The sequence below is a fragment of the Nilaparvata lugens genome, chromosome 8 (genome assembly GCF_014356525.2).
Source record: "Nilaparvata lugens isolate BPH chromosome 8, ASM1435652v1, whole genome shotgun sequence".
NCBI lineage: Eukaryota > Metazoa > Arthropoda > Insecta > Hemiptera > Delphacidae > Nilaparvata > Nilaparvata lugens.
In genome coordinates, this window is record NC_052511.1 from 41138397 (window position 1) to 41161514 (window position 23118).

At 34.0% G+C, this 23118-nt stretch overlaps 1 protein-coding gene across 3 annotated transcripts in view; it reads left to right on the plus strand.

Annotated features, from left to right (window-relative positions):
• The first annotated feature begins 1911 nt into the window (after positions 1-1911).
• The window catches only part of LOC111045399 (cytochrome P450 4C1), a 38148-nt gene continuing 16941 nt past the window's right edge, over positions 1912-23118 (plus strand). For 2 of the 3 annotated variants that reach the window (XM_039434775.1, XM_039434774.1), the window contains exons 1-8: positions 1912-2303; positions 6045-6233; positions 7030-7136; positions 7594-7681; positions 8440-8631; positions 13923-13992; positions 14457-14583; positions 22392-22446. In XM_039434775.1, the coding sequence (XP_039290709.1) occupies positions 6068-6233; positions 7030-7136; positions 7594-7681; positions 8440-8631; positions 13923-13992; positions 14457-14583; positions 22392-22446 (805 nt within the window). In that variant the 5' untranslated portion in view covers positions 1912-2303; positions 6045-6067. Of the gene's footprint in view, positions 2304-6044; positions 6234-7029; positions 7137-7593; positions 7682-8439; positions 8632-11589; positions 11672-12429; positions 12622-13922; positions 13993-14456; positions 14584-22391; positions 22447-23118 lie in introns of those variants that run through there. The other variant, XM_039434776.1, reaches the window with a different exon arrangement.

A 23118-nucleotide genomic window follows, 5' to 3' on the forward strand; every position in this document is an offset into this window, starting at 1 on the left:
GCTGATTTCATAATACATGTGTCGTATTAAAATTGCAACAGACTATACTCTGTCCAGACTGCGATGAGCGCTGTAAGATTAAGCCGACCCTCGCTCCTCCACGCGCAGGCACACACGCCCGGCCTACCTATTGATATACTATGTAGTATACAGGTAGACAGACCGTCCCTTGACTCATACACACTAAAGGAGACTGCGCTTGTGTTTGTGAGTAGTAGGAGGGTCGGCTTTATCTTTTAGCACTCATCGCAGTCTGGACAGAGTATAATGAAAAGCACAGAGGATGGGTAAGTAGGAGGAAGAAACACGAATAATGAAAGAAGCCTATGACATCCGGAGGAAAGTAGGTGTTGAACAGATGTTGGATAGAATGAAAAACAAATATGAGATAGAATAAATGCAAATAAACACGAAAGGTACGCGATGATCATTAAACAGAGAATGCAATAATAGTTGATCAACCGAAGAATGTAAACTACTCAACGAAGGACCAATTTGTACAATAATGTACAAGATCTAGATCTAGACCACGCCTACTATCTACTTGCTTCTGATTGATCAATAAAGATTTTTAATAATTTATTTCAATATTCAGCCGGTAGTTAGAAGTATATGATTATTGGATTGATGATTATTCTAGTACTTCCAGCTTTGATTAGAAAGTTCAATGTGCAACAGAACCTAAAAGAGATACAAACTTTGAGAATTCTTATTCAAGAGGTGATAAAATACTTACATTCATGATTATTGCCATTATTCAATCGGAAATCGGAAAAGGTATAAGAAAATAATACCTTTATAATACATTAGAGATGCTACTTTAGATCACGGTATATAGAAGAAGACGGTAGGTGTCACGCGCATTTTTGTGCTAAATTTCCGGTGTAGCTGATGTCATTTTATATCCAATCATCTGTTTTCAACAAATAAGTTTCATAAATTGCCAATAGGTGTTAAAAACCTCGGTTGGTGGCGATGACGCAATCTAGCTGGCCACTGCGCACACATTTCGCGACCCCTACCGTTTTCATCTAAATACCGTGCTTTAGATTATCTGAAAAGGTACACATATTTTGAGAATGACATGTAAATGCATTTTTGGTAGCCTACTCAAGATCTATGACTTGAGAGAATTTGGTGATGGTCTTGAGACCCCCGAAATCACAAAACTAAACCCTATTATCTCAACGGGTTTTTGGTATGTTTTGAAGAGATTCATTACTGTATAGGCTTAATTGGCTGAACAGATAAAACTGAATAATGAAAAGAGTTATACCTACCCTGCATATCGTTCCATCAGCTCCAACCCGAGAGTATAGAATGTTATTGAGTATCTGTACAGAATTACATCCAACCTTCCAAGTTGGTGCTGGAGCCTCTTGAGTAGATAGTAATAGTAGTAGCACAGAATACAATAAAGTATTACAAATTTTATAGTAATTAATTCAAAGTGTTATAGTGCAGTTTTTTTTAGTTGTATGTTTTATTAAATTAGACTGTAGTGTTTTAATAATTGTTCTTTAGATTGTTTTTTTGTAAATAATAGACTAGTAGAAGAAAGTAAAATTCCAAAAAGCCACAGGATGTCTTGTGTCAGAATATCTGACACAAATTATGTGTCAGAATATATATACTGTGAATAATCGAATTTGAAGTAGAATATTATTGACTTGAGGCTACCCGCTACATGAATTGTCTTTAGGTTATGTGGTAGCCTATACAGAAGTTCGTTGATATTGAAATACCACACTCAAAAACAATAAATTAGCATTGTTAAAATAAATTATTAAAATCCACTTGATTGAGAATATCGATATTGTTTTAAAAATACTTTGGAACAGTTCTACTGACGTTAAAATAATCTTCAACTCAACGAATACAATCAATGAATAGCAGATACTGTTCACTAAAACCATAGGCTACACATCTCTCTCTTTCTCTCATTATTGTTTTCGTTTTTGTTCTTCAATAATTTTTTCCACAATAATAGCAGCAGGAGTTCAAGGATTCCATTCTTGAAGCCGGTTTTTCTAACCTCATTATCGCTCATCTGTGACTTGTTCAATTCGTTTTTGTGCGCTTATTGTATTTTCGTCAAACTCCTCAACATGCTAATGTGGTCGTAGCCTTGGTGGAAAATGCGTTTTCCTCTCATTTCCACCTCTATCCGGTTGTCAAGAAAGAAGATCCACTTATTTAGTTTTAAATATTCTCATCAGTTCCAAAAGAGGATACATAGAGTGCGGGTGTTTGTGTTTAGGTACATTGAAAAAATCTAAATAAGGATTTGGATTATCCAGCAGGTAAGTGATTGATTATTCTTGATAATTAGGTCATCTTATTCAATTAAATTATTTGATTAAACAATAGTATTCTTGTAAAATATTATCTTCTAAGATCTGAATCATGTAGGCTGTTATATAACTCATTTAGTTCGTGATGAACTTGAATATGCTGATTCATTCACTCACTCATCCATCCACATCTTTATCATTTTTGATTCTGTCATTCGTTAATTAATTAATTTGAACATTTGAATGATTACAATAGTTATCAGGATCAGTTGAACAGCAAGCTTCCACCCAAAACTTTTCAAGACAAAGTATAGCCTATAGTCTGTCTAGACTCTAAAGGAAGCTGTAGAATCATTGCTACAAAATGTCCTATATGTTGAAAAAATCCGATCGAATTCTCATCTATGAAATATTTTCATATTTATTATTGAAATACTGTACCAATAATTCATTTTCAGTTATTGATTTAAACTTCATCGATCTCAATTGAATCAAATTAAAAACCAGCCGTATTATTGGAGCATGCAGGTATACTTATATACAGTACTGTATTGCGATACGTAGCTTATTTCATCACTTGAACCGGAATAAAATGTCAATTTTGCATAGCTAGAGCTTTATCAACAACTTTCCTTTCCCAAAATCACTTTTTTATTGCCAAAAGTTTCTCGATATTGAAGTTCCATATTTTGTTCGATAAACACAAATAACGATCCAAATTGCTTTCTTCCTTCGAGAATGAAAGTGTAGTTCTACAATACATAAGTTTTCCATTCGTTCGTTACATTCGTACATCAATATAATCGTTTTCATTTGTTACAATTGTTAACAGTGTTAACAATCAATCTTGGATCGTTAGAAGGTCAATACGAGCATGAATGCAATACAGTTGTAAACAAATTAAAAACTTGAGGAGAATAGCACATCAACATCACCACCAATCAATCTTGAAAAATATAAAAGCCAATATGAATAAGGGAGAGAAATAGTACATCGTATCCTTAGTTTTTCACTCCTGGTCTGTGTTTTTTTGTGAAACTGAAATAAATAAGGAATCTATTTAATATAATATTAATTTTCTGTTTATTATAATAGAATAAGAGAAAGAATTGGCTTATATACATGCAGGATAAGAAATTCACGAAACACACATCACAGTACGTCTGAACTACTTTATCAAATTCAAATTCAAATTCTTTATTCAAAAAAAAAAAATTAAACAATCAAATGCATTCCAAAAATCAAATACAATATTGTTTCCTAATTTCTAATACGATTGTTTTCTAAATTCTAGTACTACTGTACTGATTATCTTGAAATTTTGCATATATAGATTCTTAATTCACCGAGGATGATTATAAATTAAATCATCCTTTAATTAAATTAATTATTAATTAATAATTATTAATTATTAATAATTAATAATTAATTAAATTAAACCTATTTTAAATCCTTTAATATTTCAAGTTTTTTTAATTATACCATTACGGAGCACGGGTACTGCTAGTATAAAATAATACAATACAGTAGTAGAATTGCAATGAATCGTGGAGAAATAAAAGAGAGAGAAAAAACAATTCATACATGTATTTTCAAGCTTTTGAGCCAGAGTATGGCATCGTCATCTGCTACATGCAATTTATTTAGCCCTCCCAGGAATCTTCACAATGAACACTCCGTAATGATCATTGTCAAGATTCCAGGGAGGGCTACATAAATTGCATGTAGCAGATGGGGAGGCCATACTCTTGCTAAAACTTGAAAATACATGTATGAATTGTTTAATTGTTTTATCTCTCTATTTTATTTGTTTCTGTCACTCTCTATCTATACGACATATAATAATCGTGGAGAATATTGAATTAACAGCGTCGCCAATCAATATTGAATAGTAACAAAGCTGATACGAAACTATGTACAAGAAATTAGAGAGAATGTAAACTTGAAGAGGAAAGTAGTATAGAGTAAATATATTCAATTAGATCATTTGTCTAGATTATTTCTCTCTGATAGTAGCCACAAAAACTCTATCACCAATCAATCTCAAAAAGTAGCAAAGTCAACCTGAAGAGAAACGTTTATTTAGTTGAGCTCTCGACCGGCTTTCGGGTGAAGTTTTCGAGCGGACAACATGAGCTTTGAAACAAGATGAATAAATAAGAAGAGCTGGTGGTCTTCAAACCGTACGGCGGGCCAACTTACAAATTTATCACACTTTAGCTCTCCTGCCATTCTTGCAGAGCTCAAACTGTTACAAGATTCAGTAGGCAGTATATGCTACTGTACAGCAAATGCTTTCAAAAGTACTACACGGGCACAAAGCAGCAGTTGCTTGCAAATCACTCCACTATTAATAGTGTATTATCCTCAATGTAAGCAAGTTGATACATTGTGGCATAGTTTGTTCAGAGTTCACGGATTTCTCTAATTTGGTCAAACAGACTTATGCACATTTAGCATGTTAATTGCTGCTTAGCATGTTGTTTTGATTGAGAATTCTGACTTTGAATATCTTCAGATTTGACATTCCGAATATAAATATTATAGTCTTGGAATTGTATGGAAGTGAGGACTAACGCTTACTTCGGACTAAATAATTTTTAGACGTTAATAGCTTATTTTAGAGTTGAATAGTTTATGGCTCACCTGTTCTCTCTCTGACAATCAATCAATTTGTCGTTACTTACATATAAATAAGTTAATACGTATTTAAGATATCAACATATAAGTATTTCAGAGTACGATCTACCAAAATTTGAATAAAAAAGAAGATAATTGTATTACAGATACGACTTATGTTTCACAGTTAATGACAATGAAATGAAAAATTAAGTAATGAGACATTTAATTCGCCTGAATCAAATTCAATCACAAAAATAACCAGAAATCAAAGTTTTGAACGTTAAACAAATGACCTTAAAGTTGTGTTGTGAGTGATGTTGTGGTACTTTTTGTTAAACAATTGATTGAAGATTAAAGTTTTTTAATTGTAATGAATCAAATGTTAAAGGTCACTTGTTACATCTACTGATGCTAGTGAAAGTACAACATAATCATGTTATTGATTTTCATCAGTATAGATTATAAATAAATGAATAAATAAGCTTTATTTGTCATAAGGGCCATGCCCCATACAAAGAGTTGCACACTAACAATACATAAATTATAATTACATCAAAACAATTGATCAACTCCTCTTCGAATTCTGGACAACACTATTGAAATGAAATAGTTTGATGAAGACTCCTTAAAAATAACAAGAACACTGATTTAAAGCTATTAAAATATCATTGATTGTATATGGAGGGAGGGGGGTAATTTTACATGTCACCGTGACATAAAAAACTGTACTAGTAAAACAATAGAAGATCTTTCACATATTGAATATTGACTAGACATTACAACAACAAAAGATAAAAACAATAACCTGCTTCTCAAAAGCACCAACAACTTTTACTACAACTTTATAAACAACCTGTAAAACAACCCTTCAGTTCCAACAATATTTGTGATTATTAATGAACAATTACAATGATATATAAAAAAAATAAAAGATCATCCCGTAGTCTCTAAGATATAATTTCGCACGTTAATCGCATTAGACTTATATTTGTAAATATTTCTTATTTTATTAGATTATAATGTATTCTAATGTCAGTGATAGTTATATTATAATCATTATCAGTAGTCTAGGATACAATAATCGAGGTTATATGTTTTAACGACAATTATTCCTTGTTTTCTTCATAGATTGACTTGAGAAGCAACAAAATATGATTCAAGTGGCAGCGTTCTATGCACTGTTTGCAGTGCTGGCATGGTTTATTTCGTTTTTGATTTCAAAGAGAAGACATCTAGTGCTGGCCAAAAGTTTCCATGGTCCACCGGCCTTACCTTTACTTGGCAATGCTTTACAGTTTGCCAGGATAAGTCACAATGGTGAGTAATCCATCATTTTTCAGATTTAAATGAATGAATTGACTAATAAATGGTAATTCAAATATTCAAATAGGGACCATGATAAGCAGTCGATAAAGATAGCTCTGTAAGATTTTGAATAACAAATACCGATATACAGTAATGATTCAAATATACAGTTATAATTCTTAATAACATTAATCTATGACTTTTATGACTGTACTTTTAGGGCCGGTTTCCGAGCTCGGGATTTAGCTAGTTCTAGACTTTAAACAGCTGGAGTCAGAAAATTGGCTTTCCGAAACGGGGCGTAGTCGCAGTCCACGTTTAAATTAAATTTTGAAAAACTAGAAAATTGAACACAAAATAACATAAAGAGGAAATAGTGTGAAGCTTCAGCTATTTTGAATCATTTAGGAATGTTTAATTTTGTCAAGGAAAAACGTTTCCAATAGAGAGATGAGAAAATTAAGATTATCATAAAAATTATGATCACGCCCCGTTTCGGTAAGCCAATTCTCTGACTCCAGTTGCTTAGAGTCTAGAACTTGACTAAATCCCGAGCTCGGAAACCGGTCCTTTAGTGTTTGAGTCTTCATCTATCTTTCGGATGATAATTCATTCTTAATTACATTAATTTATGACCAAATAAGATGGGATAAAATATAAAATGCGGTAATCTAGCATCGGAATAATATATAGTTTCATTCACAATATTAAACACGAATCCCATTCAACTTCTACAACGCCTATAGTAAAGTCTATTACTAAGTCCTATTATATTGCAAAGTCTCAAGTATGAATATGTTTTTTCCAGAACTCATAGCAACGGTAAGCGAGTTGGAGAAGAAATACAACAGTCCTTGTCGGTTCTGGCTGGGTACACATCTTGTTATAGGAGTGGCCGATGCTGATAGCATGGAAGTGAGTGAATTTTGATTAATTTATTCAAAGAAGAGGATTTAACAAAGATACGAAAATACACACACGAAAATTGAGAACAAGTATTTTCTACAAATAGTTGAAAATGTGAAACGTTTGTCTTGTTAAGAAACTTACTGGCTCAAGAAATTCTACTGTTCTGCTGTGAATAGAATTTCGAATAATTTATGCATTTTTCTTACAACCCCTTAATAATTGAATCGTAATCAGTTATCGATATGATCAGTAAACAATTTGGTAGCCTTCAGTTTATTTCCCAACAGAATTGCATATAATTAAAAATGCAATCCATCAAGGCATATTGACTGTTATTGGAATTATTGTAAAAGTACTTCAACTCGATCACTCTAACTTTGAATTACAATGTGTGAATCATGTAGATTATGCCGTCTAAGAATAAATTCTAACCTGGGTCTAACGTGTACGATATATTTTTCAGGCAGTGCTACGGAGCAGTGAAAATATGGATAAAAGCCAACATCATACATTTTTCAGTGACTTTATCGGTGGCGTATTTTTAGCCGAAGGTAGGCATGACGGCAAACTTTATTACTCATTTTTAATACATTTTTGGTGGCATGATCTCATCCTGAACGAGCAGACAAAACAAATAACTGTTACGAGCTTGTAAAGTTAAATTATTGATGTAGATAAGTGTGAATATTACGAAACACTCGTTAAGTCTGAACATTTAAAATACAGTTGCAGGCTAACAATATTTCGTTCAATTGTTTTTTTAGCCTACAATTGGCAGATAGAAACGATTCTAGTCAGAAAAATGATACATTAGGTACCTCAGGAATGGAAAGTCGAAAAAAGATAAATAGAACCTCAATAACCAGTAAAAAGCTGGATTTGCACAAAACAATGACAATGAACCGTGAATTCACGGTTATTTCATATAATTCTCACGAGTTCTATTCTCACTATCCTCATTCAGCCCGGCTAAGTGAGTATGAAAATAATCCCATTAGAACTTATGGGAATTATATTTTCACTGTTCACTGTCACTACTGCGTGTGAATCCAGCTTGACCTAGTTATTTATTATTAGTGGAGTTTGAAAAAAATTTTTGATTCACTTATTTCAAAGCGTGGAATTTCTACAACATTTCCGAATCCTTCGTCTTCAAGTTTTTTCCTATTTTCCAGAATGCTAAAAAGTGGGCTAAGTAGAAGAGGGGGCTCTTATTGCCTCAACTTCGCCCACATCACTTGTAATGTTATAAAGTGAAAATAAAAAGGCATTTATCTATCTATCTGTCTAAAAAGCTCTTCTGTTCTAGGTGAAAGATGGAAGCGGCTGAGAAAAATGGTAATGTCACCCATGTTTCAAGCGTCCAGCATGGAGGGACATGTTCAAATATTTAACGAGCAGAGTCGACTCATGTGTCAACTGCTGCTCAAATACAAGATCGGAAAAGGCAGTTTCGACATCAGGCCTTTGATGAGCTCCTGTGTACTTGATATCATATGCCGTAAGTAAACAAGTCGACTTTTTATCGAATATCCACTGATGTAGCCTGCTATTAAGCTATATTCTCGACATATCTAGGCTGTTGAGAATTGAGAGTATGTTTCTCAAGAATAAGGGATGCTTGCGCAGTGTAAGTTTAACTGAATTGGAATAACTCAATGTATCGACATCATTCCACTATATACACTATTACGAACATTTATATAGCACTTGTTTCGCTTGTTTACATATTAATTGTTTTATCTTCAGGCCTATATCATTTTATTCGATTGAAACTTAGGTCCACTGAAAATAAAAAGATGTTGGTCGTAGAGCCTTGATTCAATAATAAATACTTTCTAGTTGTTGGTTATCTTGTTTTCACTATTATTTTTACTATCGTATTTCATAAAACTTTAAAGTGAAAAAACACTCACATTCTTTGATGTGGCGACGTCCGTTTCGTGCTGGTATTGCACATTTTCAAGTCAAACAGAAACTGAAGTATTCAAGGTTATGAGGGTGAGATTTGGTCAGAGTGGGGGTGGAGGGGAGTTTTGGCGGTTAATGAAATACTCCACTATTCCCACATAAACAAGAAGATGTTATTTGCTGTTTTACCAACCATTAAATACATTTTCAACAAGTCACTTGAAGAAGGCAATTTCCCTGAAAACTGGAAGTTTGCTCTGGTTCGCCCTAAATAAAGTTCTATCACCCAATAAAGCTGATGATTTTAGACCAATCAGTATTCTACCTGCATTGTCCAAAGTGCTAGAAAGACTCATTCATGCTCAAGTTGTGAAATTTTCTAGACAAGAATAGTAAGCTTCATAACTTTCAATCAGGCTTTAGGAAATTCCATTCAACTGAGACAGCTCTGCTTCGTGTCACTGATGATATAAGGTTAGCTATGGACCAAAGAAAATGCACCATCCTCACCCTATTTGATTTTTTAAAGCATTCGATACTGTTGATCATACAGTCCTTTTGAATAAGTTGGCTATTCTTGGTTTCAGTCACAACTCGTTAGTTTGGTTCAAATCCTATCTATTAGGTAGGAAACAATGTGTATCTGTCAGTGACAAAAAGTCAACTTGGAAAAACGTTATGCATGGAGTACCACAAGGTTCAATTTTAGGCCCTCTCCTCTTCACTTTGTATGCTAATGACCTTTCTTCCATTATCGAATTCTCCAGTTTCCATACTTATGCAGACGACCTTCAAATCTATTTAAGCTGTCCCAAAACAAAAATTAATGAAACAGTTGGAATAATGAATCAGGATATCAATTCGATAGTGGAATGGACAAAGAAAAATGGCCTTAAGCTTAATCCCATCAAAACACAACCCATTATAATTGGATATTCTCGTCTTATAAGCAGTAGCGGCTCGTGATCTTCTAGCTTGGGGGTTCAACCTCATGATCTATTGGAGAGAAAGGTCAATAGGATATAGAGTATTGCGCATAATCAAGTGTAAACGTGATCAATAATAATTACACCCCAAAGGTTGAGCTTATTTTCTAAAAATATAATTTTTTTGTCCTGTTCATATTTTTCTTGTTTGATTTTTACTTCGAGAGTTGGTCACCATTATGTTTTATTTTACACCTACCCTCAATATTAATATTGTTTGTATTTAACAAATACTGAACCTTATTCATATTTCTTCATCAAAATGCTGTTACAGTAACACAATAAATTATATTCACACTCTCACTAAAAGAAAATGAACACACTAGAAATACTCACGAATACACAAAACACACTAGAAATTACTATATTCTTCTACACGCAAAACAAATTTATATAACGAAAAATGCAGTGAGATCTATCACAACTGTAAACAGTGTATACCGTAACCATACCGTATAACCTCAAAACTGTCACGCTTAGGCTACTTCTTGTTTACCGCTTTTTTACTGTTTACTGCCACCAAATTTAAATTTATTGGTTATAAGCAAGTTCAAGATGGCACTGTATCCGTATCACGAATACTCACGATTCATTCCGAGGTTTACCGAATGCTTCACTTGCCTCGGCTAGGTTCGGCTACTCTCGGATGAACTCGTGCAAACTTGGTTCACACAGATTGTGAACCAAATCCGTGCTAGCAACCGATTCCCCTCCTCCGTTCCACTACCATACCCAGCCCTGTTTCTGGGTTCACATCGGAAATGAACACTGCTTTCCATCTCCATCATTCCATCGTCATTCCATTCGGTGCTGTTTCAAGCAAGCCACTCCGGGCTCTCAGGCACCGGCCGCAAAACATCGACATTAAGTTTACGTAGATGAAAAATGTTGTGATGTAATTTAATGAGTATAAAATAGAAATATAATTATTTGAGTTGCAAATTCATCATTGTATAGGAAGTTGATTCAATTCTGGGGGTTCAATGAACCATGAACACATAGGACGAGCCGCCACTGCTTATAAGCAATATTGACCTTGAATCGATTCACAAAATTAGTGTAGACGGTAATGACATTCCTCACTGTAGCTCAGTTAAAAATTTAGGCATTATTATGAATAATACTCTTGACTGGTCAGAACAACAGAGCAAGTGAACAAAACTTGTAAAAAGGTGTTCTCAGCCATGCATGCATTGAAGAAAATGCACGATATCCTCCTAAGAAACGTATCTGGCTCATCAAATTTTACTGTTCTGCTGTTATAGAATTCCGATGAATTCATGCATTTTTTCACTTCGTAACAATTGAATCGTTATCAGTAATCGATGATCAGTAAACAATTTGGTAGCCTTCTATTAATTTCTCAATAGTTGCCATACGATTGAAAATGCAATCCATCAAGGCATATTGACTGTTTATTGACGGCATATTGGAATTTTTGTAAGAATGCTTCTTCCCAATCACACTACATGTATTACAATGTATGAATCATGCAGCTTATGCCGTTTAAGAATAAATTCTAACCTGGGTCTAACGTGTACGATATATTTTTTCAGGCAGTGCTACGGAGCAGTGAAAATATGGATAAAAGCCAACATCATACATTTTTCAGTGACTTTATCGGTGGCGTATTTTTAGCCGAAGGTAGGCATGACGGCAAACTTTATAACTCATTTTTAATACATTTTTGGTGGCATGATCTCATCCTGAACGAGCAGACAAAACAAATAACTGTTACGAGCTTGTAAAGTTAAATTATTGATGTAGATAAGTGTGAATATTACGAACACTCGTTAAGTCTGAACATTTAAAATACAGTTGCAGGCTAACAATATTTCGTTCAATTGTTTTTTTAGCCTACAATTGGCAGATAGAAACGATTCTAGTCAGAAAAATTATACATTAGGTACCTCAGGAATGGAAAGTCGAAAAAAGATAAATAGAACCTCAATAACCAGTAAAAAGCTGGATTTGCACAAAACAATGACAATGAACCGTGAATTTCACGGTTATTTAATATAATTCCCACGAGTTCTATTTGCACTATCCTCATTCAGCCCGGCTAAGCGAGTATGAAAATAATCCCATTTGAACTTATAGGAATTATATTTTCACTGTTCACTGTCACTTTTGCGTGTGAATCTAGCTTGACCTAGTTATTTATTATTAGTTGAGTTTGAAAAAAATTTTTTGATTCACTTATTTCAAAGCGTGGAATTTCTACAACATTTCTGAATCCTTCGTCTTCAAGTTTTTCCCTATTTTCCAGAATGCTAGAAAGTGGACTAAGTAGAAGAGGGAGCTCTTATTGCCTCAACTTCGCCCACATCACTTGTAATGTTATAAAGTGATAATAAAAAGGTTTTTATCTATATATCTGTCTAAAAGCTCTTCTGTTCTAGGTGAAAGATGGAAGCGGCTGAGAAAAATGGTAATGTCACCCATGTTTCAAGCGTCCAGCATGGAGGGACATGTTCAAATATTTAACGAGCAGAGTCGACTCATGTGTCAACTGCTGCTCAAATACAAGATCGGAAAAGGCAGTTTCGACATCAGGCCTTTGATGAGCTCCTGTGTACTTGATATCATATGCCGTAAGTAAACAAGTCGACTTTTTATCGAATATCCACTGATGTAGCCTGCTATTAAGCTATATTCTCGACATATCTAGGCTGTTGAGAATTGAGAGTATGTTTCTCAAGAATAAGGGATGCTTGCGCAGTGTAAGTTTAAACTGAATTGGAATAACTCAATGTATCGACATCATCCCACTATATATACACAATTACGAACATTTATATAGCACTTGTTTCGCTTGTTTACATATTAATTGTTTTATCTTCAGGCCTATATCATTTTTTCTCCCACACCCTGTTTGACAAACTCATTTAAATCCTCCTCCATTAACTGCCAAAACTCCCCTCCACCCCCACTCTGACCAAATCTCACCCTCATAACCTTAAATACTTCAGTTTCTGTTTGGCTTGAAAATGTGCAAAACCAGCACGAAACGAACGTCGTCACATCAAAGAATGTGAGTGTTTTTTCAATCAAAGTTTTATGAAATACGATAGTAAAAATAATTTCTCATAATATTGAGGTACTTCAGTACATTTTATGGATTCACGCAGTTACAGATATAAACATTTTATGAAGCCAGTGGAAAATAGAGTTGATCTTTTACCATATTAAATGATCTCGAATTTGAATCCCACACTTGTTTATTTCAACGTTGTTTACATCCATACTGTTGCAATGTTGAATTGTTTATGATATGTCAACTCAACTGTTAAGTTTCTTTAGCTTGGTTTGTAATATTTATTTATTCTATCATTTAGAATTACACACCTTTCAGAAGAGTACCACAGGCTTACGCCCAAAACGGTTTCAATTCTTCAACAGTCCAAATGAAGCTATAGTGAGGTCCACTTTATGATAGCAGTGGAGAAAGATAGCAGAACAACGCTGCCGATCCTCTGTCTTGTCAATGCTTTCTAAAGATGGTAGCTGATACAAGTTTATTGATTTAATTTTAAGTGTTTGAAAAAATCAATCATATTTTATTAAGCAAGAAATTATCTTTTTCATCAATTTCATAATAGATTTTAATGATAGGGATGAAATATTTTGATAATTAATTATTGATTCTACATTGTTAAAAGATGATCTGGCAACAGAGCAAAGAGAGAAAGAGATCTGCTTTGTTGAATGCTAGACAAGGATAGCAATACCATTGCTAATCAAACATTGCCATTATAACGTGGACCTCACTATAGGTTATGTGTCACACATTTTCCAATTACACACTTCAATGTACAACATATTCAACTCAATGTATAAAAGTTACGTCTAGTATTTAAAATGACGTACAATTTGAATGAGCTTGTATTTTCAGAGACTGCTATGGGAACTCCAATGGGCGTTCAATTGAGAGATGATGTTTCCTACCCTAAAGATATTAGCGAGTGAGTAGTCTCTTATTCAAAATTTGAATGTGTTTTAAAGTGTATTTTATATTTAATTTTTCCAATATCAAAGTTTTTATCAAGACAATACTAACCAGTTGAGATGAACTAGAGTTAATTTGAGAAGATCCAGAAGGATGAATTCTCTTCTAGAAACACATTATTTTCTCTCAGATTCCATGTGAGTTTGATAATAACGCATAGAATGCTAAGTGCTTCAGGAATTGAATACTATTTAATATTTATCATTATAATACTATTTCATTCTTATTTAATACTGTACAATGGGTACAATGTCCCAGCAGAATTTTTCTATCGAAAAGAGTTCACAGCTCCAAGCTTCTGTTAATAGAATATTGTCGCTTCTCTCCAGAATAAATTCCATACTAATATTGAATCATTCCATGAATTTTTCAAGAGTAATTCAGTGTTGAAAAACTGATAAGAGGAATTCAATTTTCCAGAATAGCTGAAATAACTATGGAACGAAGCAGTAAAGTATGGCTGCACCCAAACATTGTGTTCAACAATACCATTCTCGGCAATCGGAAAAACGAGCTTGCTGCGAATATTCTCAACTTTGTCAAATCGGTAAGTTAAAAGGAGTTTTAAGTCCTCAAATATATAAATGAATTCGATATGGAATCATTGATATGATTTAAGTATGCAGTAGACAGTTGATTACATTTTATAGAAAAAACACAACCACATAGAACAGCAACAAAATTTCTTCATCATACTGAAATAACAACTGTTATATTCTATAATAACTAATTTGTGAACAGAATTGCAAAATCAATTTCCAACGAACGAAGATTAAATAATCTATTGTTCAAATACTGATAGAATCAAATAAGTACTGATTCAAACAATCTAGTTAGATGTAAAAAAATCGTTTTTTCATCAGAACTTACAGGTTTTGTGAAAGTCGGTTACGTTACAAGGCACTGGGATCTTTCAAGGAGAGAGATCTTCAGAACTTCAGCGTACCGAGATCAGAGTGCTTTGATAGATTATCAAGTTCTAGTGCCTTGAGAAAGGAATTCCGATATTCAATACATTATCGACCAACGGTTCGTACTAGGATATGAGAAATTTGGAGGAAATTCTGTTTTTAATAATGATATTCGTATGACATTTGATGGTGGTGAGTTCCTGACGGGAGTTCCACCTCACCTGAATATATAATTTAAGCCGTCAATGAGCCTTACGAATGTCAAACTTCAGCCGGAACCGACAGTTTAACGAGCCCATACGATAACATGCCCATTCTGTTGTTGAAAACTGAAAACAAGTTGCTACGTGCCAGGATTAGATTTCAATATCTCGATAGATTAAAAAGATAGATACGTGATATTATTCCAATTCAAATGGGGAATTTTAACCATGAGTGAACTAAGTTACAAATATCAAATAAACAAATAACAAATATCATCAGTCTATGATAAAATAAAGAAGGTTTCATGTGAATTTCATTCAACTAGTCTATGATTATAATCATGATCAATATTGAAGAATTTTGACAGAATCTGCTGGGATACCTGACAAGTTCATTGGAAATCATATTTCTGTTTGAGAGGCATTTCCTGTATCATTCGTCGGGTTTCAACGTTATCACGGTACTGAGTTCTTAGTAATGAATTTTTGGAAGTCAATATCAATAACTCTCTTTTCCAAAGAGAAATTGAGACTGCCTCCCTGGAAATAACCCTTTCAACAATAACCATGAAACACGTTATACAATCGAGACAGTTGCTGTCCATCACTATTACAAGCTGCCAACTTGAGACAGAGCTTCTTGAATGAAGCCTTTGTTGCGAGACAATGGCGGCTGCTACTTGAAACAAAAGCCTTCAAACTCAATGGTCTGCCAATTCTTGGATACGGTATAGCTGTGGAGTGAATGACTCATGCAAGGATGAAAGTAATAATCTGAGAAACCGAGCTGAAGAAGTTCAAATCAAGTTAGGGAGGTTCAAAGTGAGTTAAGATTGTGTAGCATCTGCTCTCGACTACTTTATAAATTGTGATTTAATAAGAGCGAAGTTTGCTACGGAATTTCAAATTTATTTGATACAGTTGAGTTGATGCGATCTTGTATCAAATTGATACTAGTATCAATGATTATACTATAGTGTGGTCCACGTTATAATGACAGTGGATAAAGATAGAAGAATTGCGATGCCGATTCTTTACATTAATTTATTATATTTCTACACTGTCAAAAACATAATTGTCATCGTTGTGAACCTAGAAAAGGATAGTACCACCGGCTTCGTCGAGTGATAGACAATGATAGTAAAACCAACGTTGATCGAATACTGTCATTATAACGTGGGCCTCACTATAGTATTAATTTATCAATTAATAGTAGATAGGTACTTGGTATCAAGCTAGTTGATACCAAAAAAGTGGAATACTGAAAGGTGATTAGAGAACAAGGTGTTGGATATTCTGTTGTATTCTATTCTATTCCTGGTTTTTCGATATTGCAATTACAGTAAAAGCTTCCTAATATGATGAATGATAGTTAGGTGATGAATAAGTCAATTCCTTCCATCAACAACATTTTTTTACAATCAAGTGCATTACTACTTGGAAATATGAACTGATTACTTTTCCCAGAAAGTGTGATAATATATTTTCCAGATTAAAAAAATATATATTAATATCTGAGTACCCTTTTAAATTATTTTGACAAAATAATTTAAAAGTGTACTCAGATATATATTTTTATTTATATTAAAAGTAGCCCTAAAGAGAAAAGACAATTCCCAGATTCTCTGTTGTAGATTGAGAAGAAAGCCTAATTCCACCTTAATATTTTTTTTAATTTGAGAAACAGTTTTTGGTTGATCGTGTTATTAGAATCTCCCAATCACTTCTATGACTTACGTATCAATAAGAATAAATTATTCCATGGAGTTGGATAAATGAATGAGCCATCCTTATCAAGATGGAATATTCTCATTAATATAAATTAAACTTATTAAAACAATTCTGAATACTTATTATCAATACTTATTAATCAAACTTATCATGAATAGAATAAAATCCCGGAATTGGAAAATTTTTCTTCGTATGCAATTTCATTTCTTTCTCAATTCATTCATTTCCTCTTCAATGATACAAATATGTTTGAATAATAGTTATAATAATAATAGAGAGAATGAATATTCTTAATTTGATCTACTCATAATTATATCATAATATTATAATTATTATATAGGGGTTGATTATAATTACTGTACGAGGCTTTTCAGGGAAAAAAGATGTAAAGTTTACAATAATAGAGAGAATACAGAGAGGATTCTCAAAATACGTTGAATGAATAATTATTTGAACGCGTGAAGACATGAATTGGAAGCAAGCATTGCCCTTATAGCAAGCAAGCTAGCCCAGCTCAAGTATTGTAGATTGCAGTTGAGGAGAAATCCTAAATCGTTGGATTCGGCTTGAAATGAACAGTGAGAACATATTGACTACGTGAAACTCATATCGCTCTATTTGCCGGGTGTCAACGACTATATAAATCCTCACTCCATGGTAGTAGTCAGAGATCTGAAGAGTAAAGAGTGAAGGAAAAAGGAAAAGAATGATAACGAGAGAGAAAGGGTAATAGGAGGAGGTGCATGAGGAGGAGGAGGAGGTGAATAAGGAGGAGGAGGAGGATGAGAAAAAGAAGTAAGTGGAGGAGGAAATGGAAGAGAAGGAGCAGACGTGAGGGAAGGGAGAGAAGGTGGATGAGGAGAAGGTAGAGGAGGAGTAGAAGGAGGTAGAGGAGGAGGAGGAGGAGGAGAGAGAGAAGAAGGAAAAATTGGATGAGGAGGAGAAGTAAGAGAAGGAGGAAGAGAAGTAAGTGAAGGAGGAATTAAGGAGGAAGAGGTGAAGGAGAAGGATGGAAAGGAGGGGGAGGTGAAGCAGGAAGAGATGGTGGTGAAGAAGGAGGTGGGCGAAGAGGTAGAGGAGGAGATGGATGAGGAAGATGAGGAGGAGGGGGAGGAGGAGTAATGGTGGAGAAGGATGAGAGAGGAAATGAGGAATTCCAAAGTGAATTGGAGAGGAAGATTGGGAGGAGTGAAGATTGCAGAGGAACAAGTAAAAGTGTGGCAGTAAGGAAAAATCAAAAGAATTTGAAAACAAAGGTTTTGAAGAAGAGATGAGAGAGGAAAACATTGATTGGTAAGAGGAGGCAACAAATGAGAATAAAAGGGAAATTGGAAGAAATATAATCGAAAGTGTGAAAAGAGAACGGGGAAAATGATAAGAAAAAGAGAAAATTGAGGATGAAGAGTATGATATGAACAGAAAGAGAAAGAAAAATGCGAGCCAAAGGGAAATTCAATTTGAACAAAGAATCGATGAGCAAAAAAAGAGGCAAGAAAGGGAAGAAACAAAACTTGAGTAGAGGAGACACATGGAAGGGAAGAGAATGAGAGTGAGTAAGAGGAGCTAATATAGAAGAGAGTGAAGAGAAGAGAAATTGTAAAAAAAGGAAAGGAAAGAGAAAAACACAGTGTGGAAAGAAGAAGATGATAGATCAGAATTACACGAGAAGAATAAGAAGAAAGACAATGAGAACGGGAAAAAATATAAAATTAGATGCAGAGAGAGAGAATAACGTGCAGATAATAAAGAAAGTAAGATAAAAGAGGAAAGAGTGAGAGAAGAAAAGCATGTGAGGGGAACGGATGAAGTTGGGAGAAAAGAAAGGTCAAAATCTAAATATGAGATTGAAATATATTATAGAGAGATTGGAATAGAGAGAGGTGAGAATAAATATATTGAGAAAGAGAGAGAGACTGCACAGAGAGAAATGATGGAGATAGAGGAAGATAAACAGTATTGAAAGCTGGGAAGAGGACTGGGGGGTAGAAGAAAGTCACATATACATGTAGAAAATCCATTTCCAAAGAGATAAAATACAATTTTCCACTGATAAGTACAATGGCGCCCGGCTATCCCACGTTCCTACTTAGTGTCGACGATAACTGAGCTGTGGAAAAACTCATGGAAAACTGTGGGAGGGGGTGGAAAACTGATGGGAGCGGATGGAAAACCTGGGAGAGGAAGCAAACTGTGAAGTTTGTGACAGTCGCTTTTAACATTTTGTTGGAATGAAACAGCAGCAAATGGCATAGTCAATAAATGGAATGGAATGCCTACTATACTGCAATCGGCCTTCACTCTGTTCATGACAAAATATAACTCTCTCACATTCTCTCTTTTTACCACTTACTCTGTATCTCTCTCATATATCCTTTCTATCCTTTTCTTCTAACATTCTCTTCTGCATCCCCTTCTTTATCTTTCCCTTACTCCTCACTTCTCACTCTTCTCCCTCTTCTTTCCTTCTTCCTTACTCTCTCTTCTATCTATTTTCTCTCCTCTTCTGTTTCTCTCCTCTTTCTTCTCTCAATCGTATGTTTATTTTCTCTTCTCTCTTTCTTTTAGGTTGTATTATTATTATTATCATTCAGGTTTTGTTATTATTTTTTTTCTCCATTGATTATTATTTTGTATTTCAATAATATTTATTTACCTTATTTGTAATATTGTATCCTTTTTTTCTCAATTTGATTTATTTGATCCAGTAATTATTTAGCGTTGAGTGGAGGGTTGAGTGTAAGAGAGGGCTGGCTGCGCCCCAACTCCGCCCTCCCAGGTAAAAAATGAAGGCAGCTATTCTATTCTATTCTATTCTTTTCAATCCTCTCTTTCCTTTTTGGTCTCTGTTCACTGACTTCTCTTGCTTCTCTCGCATCTTCTTCTCTTTTTCTCTGTTGTTCCTCTTCTCTTCCTTTCTTCTCCTCTCTATGCCCTTTCTCGTCCACACGTTCTCTCTCTTTTTTCTGTATTTTCCCTCTCTTCTCTCTCCTTTTTGTCCCCGTTCACTCTCTTCTGATGCCTATCTCATCTTCTTCTCTCTCTCTTGTCTCTCTTTTCTTCTCTTCTCTATGTCCTTCCTCTTCTTCATGTTCTTTCTCTCTTCTCTGTATTTTTCCTATCTCTTATTTCTTTTCTATCTATTTTCTCTCTTCTCTCTCTTCCGTCTCTTTTCTCTTCCTTCTCTCAATTTTGTCTTATCTCCTTTCTTCCTCTTCTACCTCCTCTGTATCACTTCTTTCTCTATTTTCAGTCTTTTCTCTCTTCTATCTCCCCTCTCTCTCTTCTCCCTTTTGTCTCTCTTCTATTTCGTCTCTCCTCTCTAATATTTTTCATCTCTCTACTCTCTTCTCTCTACTCTCTTCTCCCACTCTTTCCTCTGTACATGTGTGTAAGTGAGTTTTAGTCTTCATTTGTGACTGTATTTTCTGCATGGTTCTATTTGTGAATGTATTTGCATGAATGTGTGTTCATCTGTGTTGGTGTAAATGAGATGAACCTTTATTTGCGTCACGCAATAACATGGTGCCGACATCAGACCTGTAATTGAAACCTTTGCAGTTCATTTGCATGACGTCATAAATTCAAGCGACAATTCCAATTATTGGAGCTTTCAATTTGATTGCAGCGAAATAAATAATCATAAGGTACATTATAACTTGCGAATGATTTATATATATATATATATATATATATGAATTTCGGAAGATGTAGAAATTTATATCATTATAAATTTATTGTACATTATATCATAGAGAAACAATAGCATATTAAGTAGATATCCCATGGTATAGGGCGTTTATGCCACAACTTTTACTGTTATCTCAAGCCGATAGTCCATGTAGTTCTTTCCTTTGAAGACGTGTGACGCTGGTAGTCTCTCATATTATGCCGTTCATACACTCTTACCCGATCAAAACAGTAAAAATCAACAATAATCGACAGTAAACGGCTTGAGATAACAGTAAAAGTTGCGACATAAACGCCCTATACCATATGATATCTACTTACACTATTGTTTCTATGATTATATCCATCTTGTAAAATGTACGAGCAGTTGTAATGTTAATCAAATGTTGAGTCCAAATGATAAAATTTGTGCGGTACCATAATATTTTGATAACTGGAAAAATGTTAACCAATTTTACTAGTTATGTAATTACTCTCAACTCTAAGTAAAATCCAGTTCTCATATAATTATGTTTGAATGAGGATCATTAATGATAGAATGATTTTGGCCATTCATGATGAACTCTTTCGGAATCAAGAATCTCGTTGGATTAAATAGAGAACATGAAGGACACGTAGTCACAATAAGACACGTAGGACAGTTAGACATTCTAGACAGTAAAGACATAATAATAGACGTTATAGACATGAAAACAATACAATAATGAGTAATTAGACAGTGAGCTGGTACCTAATTTTACATTAGTAGAAAAAACCTAATTTATTGTAGAATAATCCTCAATAGCATATCAAGAATAACTATATAGCTACACCGGACAGAAATTGCGATATGTATTTCAGGATTGTAGAATTCCTCATGTCTTAGTAATTCTACATCTCGTAGAATTAACCTAGGGAAGGTAATCGTTATTCTATAAGATTGAACGGAACTTGACAAACACATATCTTCATCATGTGTATAAGTTATGTTCATTCTAATAGAATCTATAAGGATTGAGTTATTAAGATTTTGTATACGGAACTTGACAAACTGAACTCTATACACATCATGTGTATGAAAAGTTTTGTTCAATCTAACAGAATCAATAAGGATTAAGTTATTAACATTTTGTTAATAACTTTGGTGTAAACGCAGCGTAAGGTATAAGGAGTAATTTAAACCAGTTGCAAGCAGGATAAGTTTAAAAGAGTGAGACTTGTTTCGTCTTTTTACCAAATAAAATTATTTCTCAATTAATTATCCACAATAATAATTGTTCATTACAAATGATTTCCAATAAGAGATAAGCTGTAATGAACAGTGAGAGAAACGAAATAGATTGACAAGCTATATTAAATAAACGGAAGACGCAAATTGGCTAATCTAATTCTAGAAGGAACATGACAACGATGAGTAGATTAAATATAGAAAAAAATAGTTTCACCCAAAATGTATCATTTGCAAATTATATTAGATTATTAAGGATTTCAGGGAAAGGTAGACACTAGTAATGACTGGTGACTCATCAAACAATGTGTGGGTTAGCCAATGGGAGAGAAGCAATGAGCTTGGGCTAGCCAATGGGAACACGGCTATGGTGAAGTGCTGACCAACGAGAGGAACCCAATACTGACGTAGTACGTCTACAAATTCAAGAGGCCTTCCTATTGATTGATGCGTTGAACAGCCATCATTTTACAACTCAAAATAAGCAGGAGCTTGCCACCTAATCTGACAAGTAAACAAGCTATGATGAGAAGGCTGTTACAATAGCACTGTGCTTAGAAATGACATTTCAACAACTTTAAAGCATAGAGTATAGATTAACATATTTTGTTTCCAGGTAATAAAAACAAGGAGAGATATAAAGACGAACGAGAAAAATGGGACCGCAAAAGGTAATTGAACTCTTACTAACTAATCACTACGTTTCACTATAAACTACTTCCTTTGCAACTTCATCCTTCCAAAAAATTAATTGAAACTTTCCATGTCAATTGTATCATTCCATCACAACATTATTTATTCTGACAATATCTATTTAACCACAATTCATAGATTAACTTCACTTCTTCTATAAACGAGGGAATTTAAATTTTTGAATAACAAAAATTTATGAGAATTTTGGAATTAAAAATTCAGTGAAATTCACGGAAAATCAGAATTCAAGGGGAATATATAAAACTTCTCATTTGTGCACTATCATCCCTCAAGTTCAGAGAATCATTCGCGAAAATATACTCATTTGGAAAATATTATTTCCTAGTAGAGGGAAGTAATATGTTTCGGTTGCAGCACATTTAATAAGGAAAAGGTATATCTATCTCTACTTAATCACTGGTTGCAGTAGATATTTTATTATTCCATGAATTATTAATGGGAAAAGTATGATTTCAACCGGAATATTTGATTTTGCTCGATGAATCGAGAATGATAAATTCAATGCCATCATTATGAGAAGGTCTATATTGTTTTCATATTTAGTCTAATCAAACAAATTCATTCGTGATATTTATCTGCGCAATATTGTTATCATATTCATTCTGTTCCATCTGCTAAGTTATTTTGTA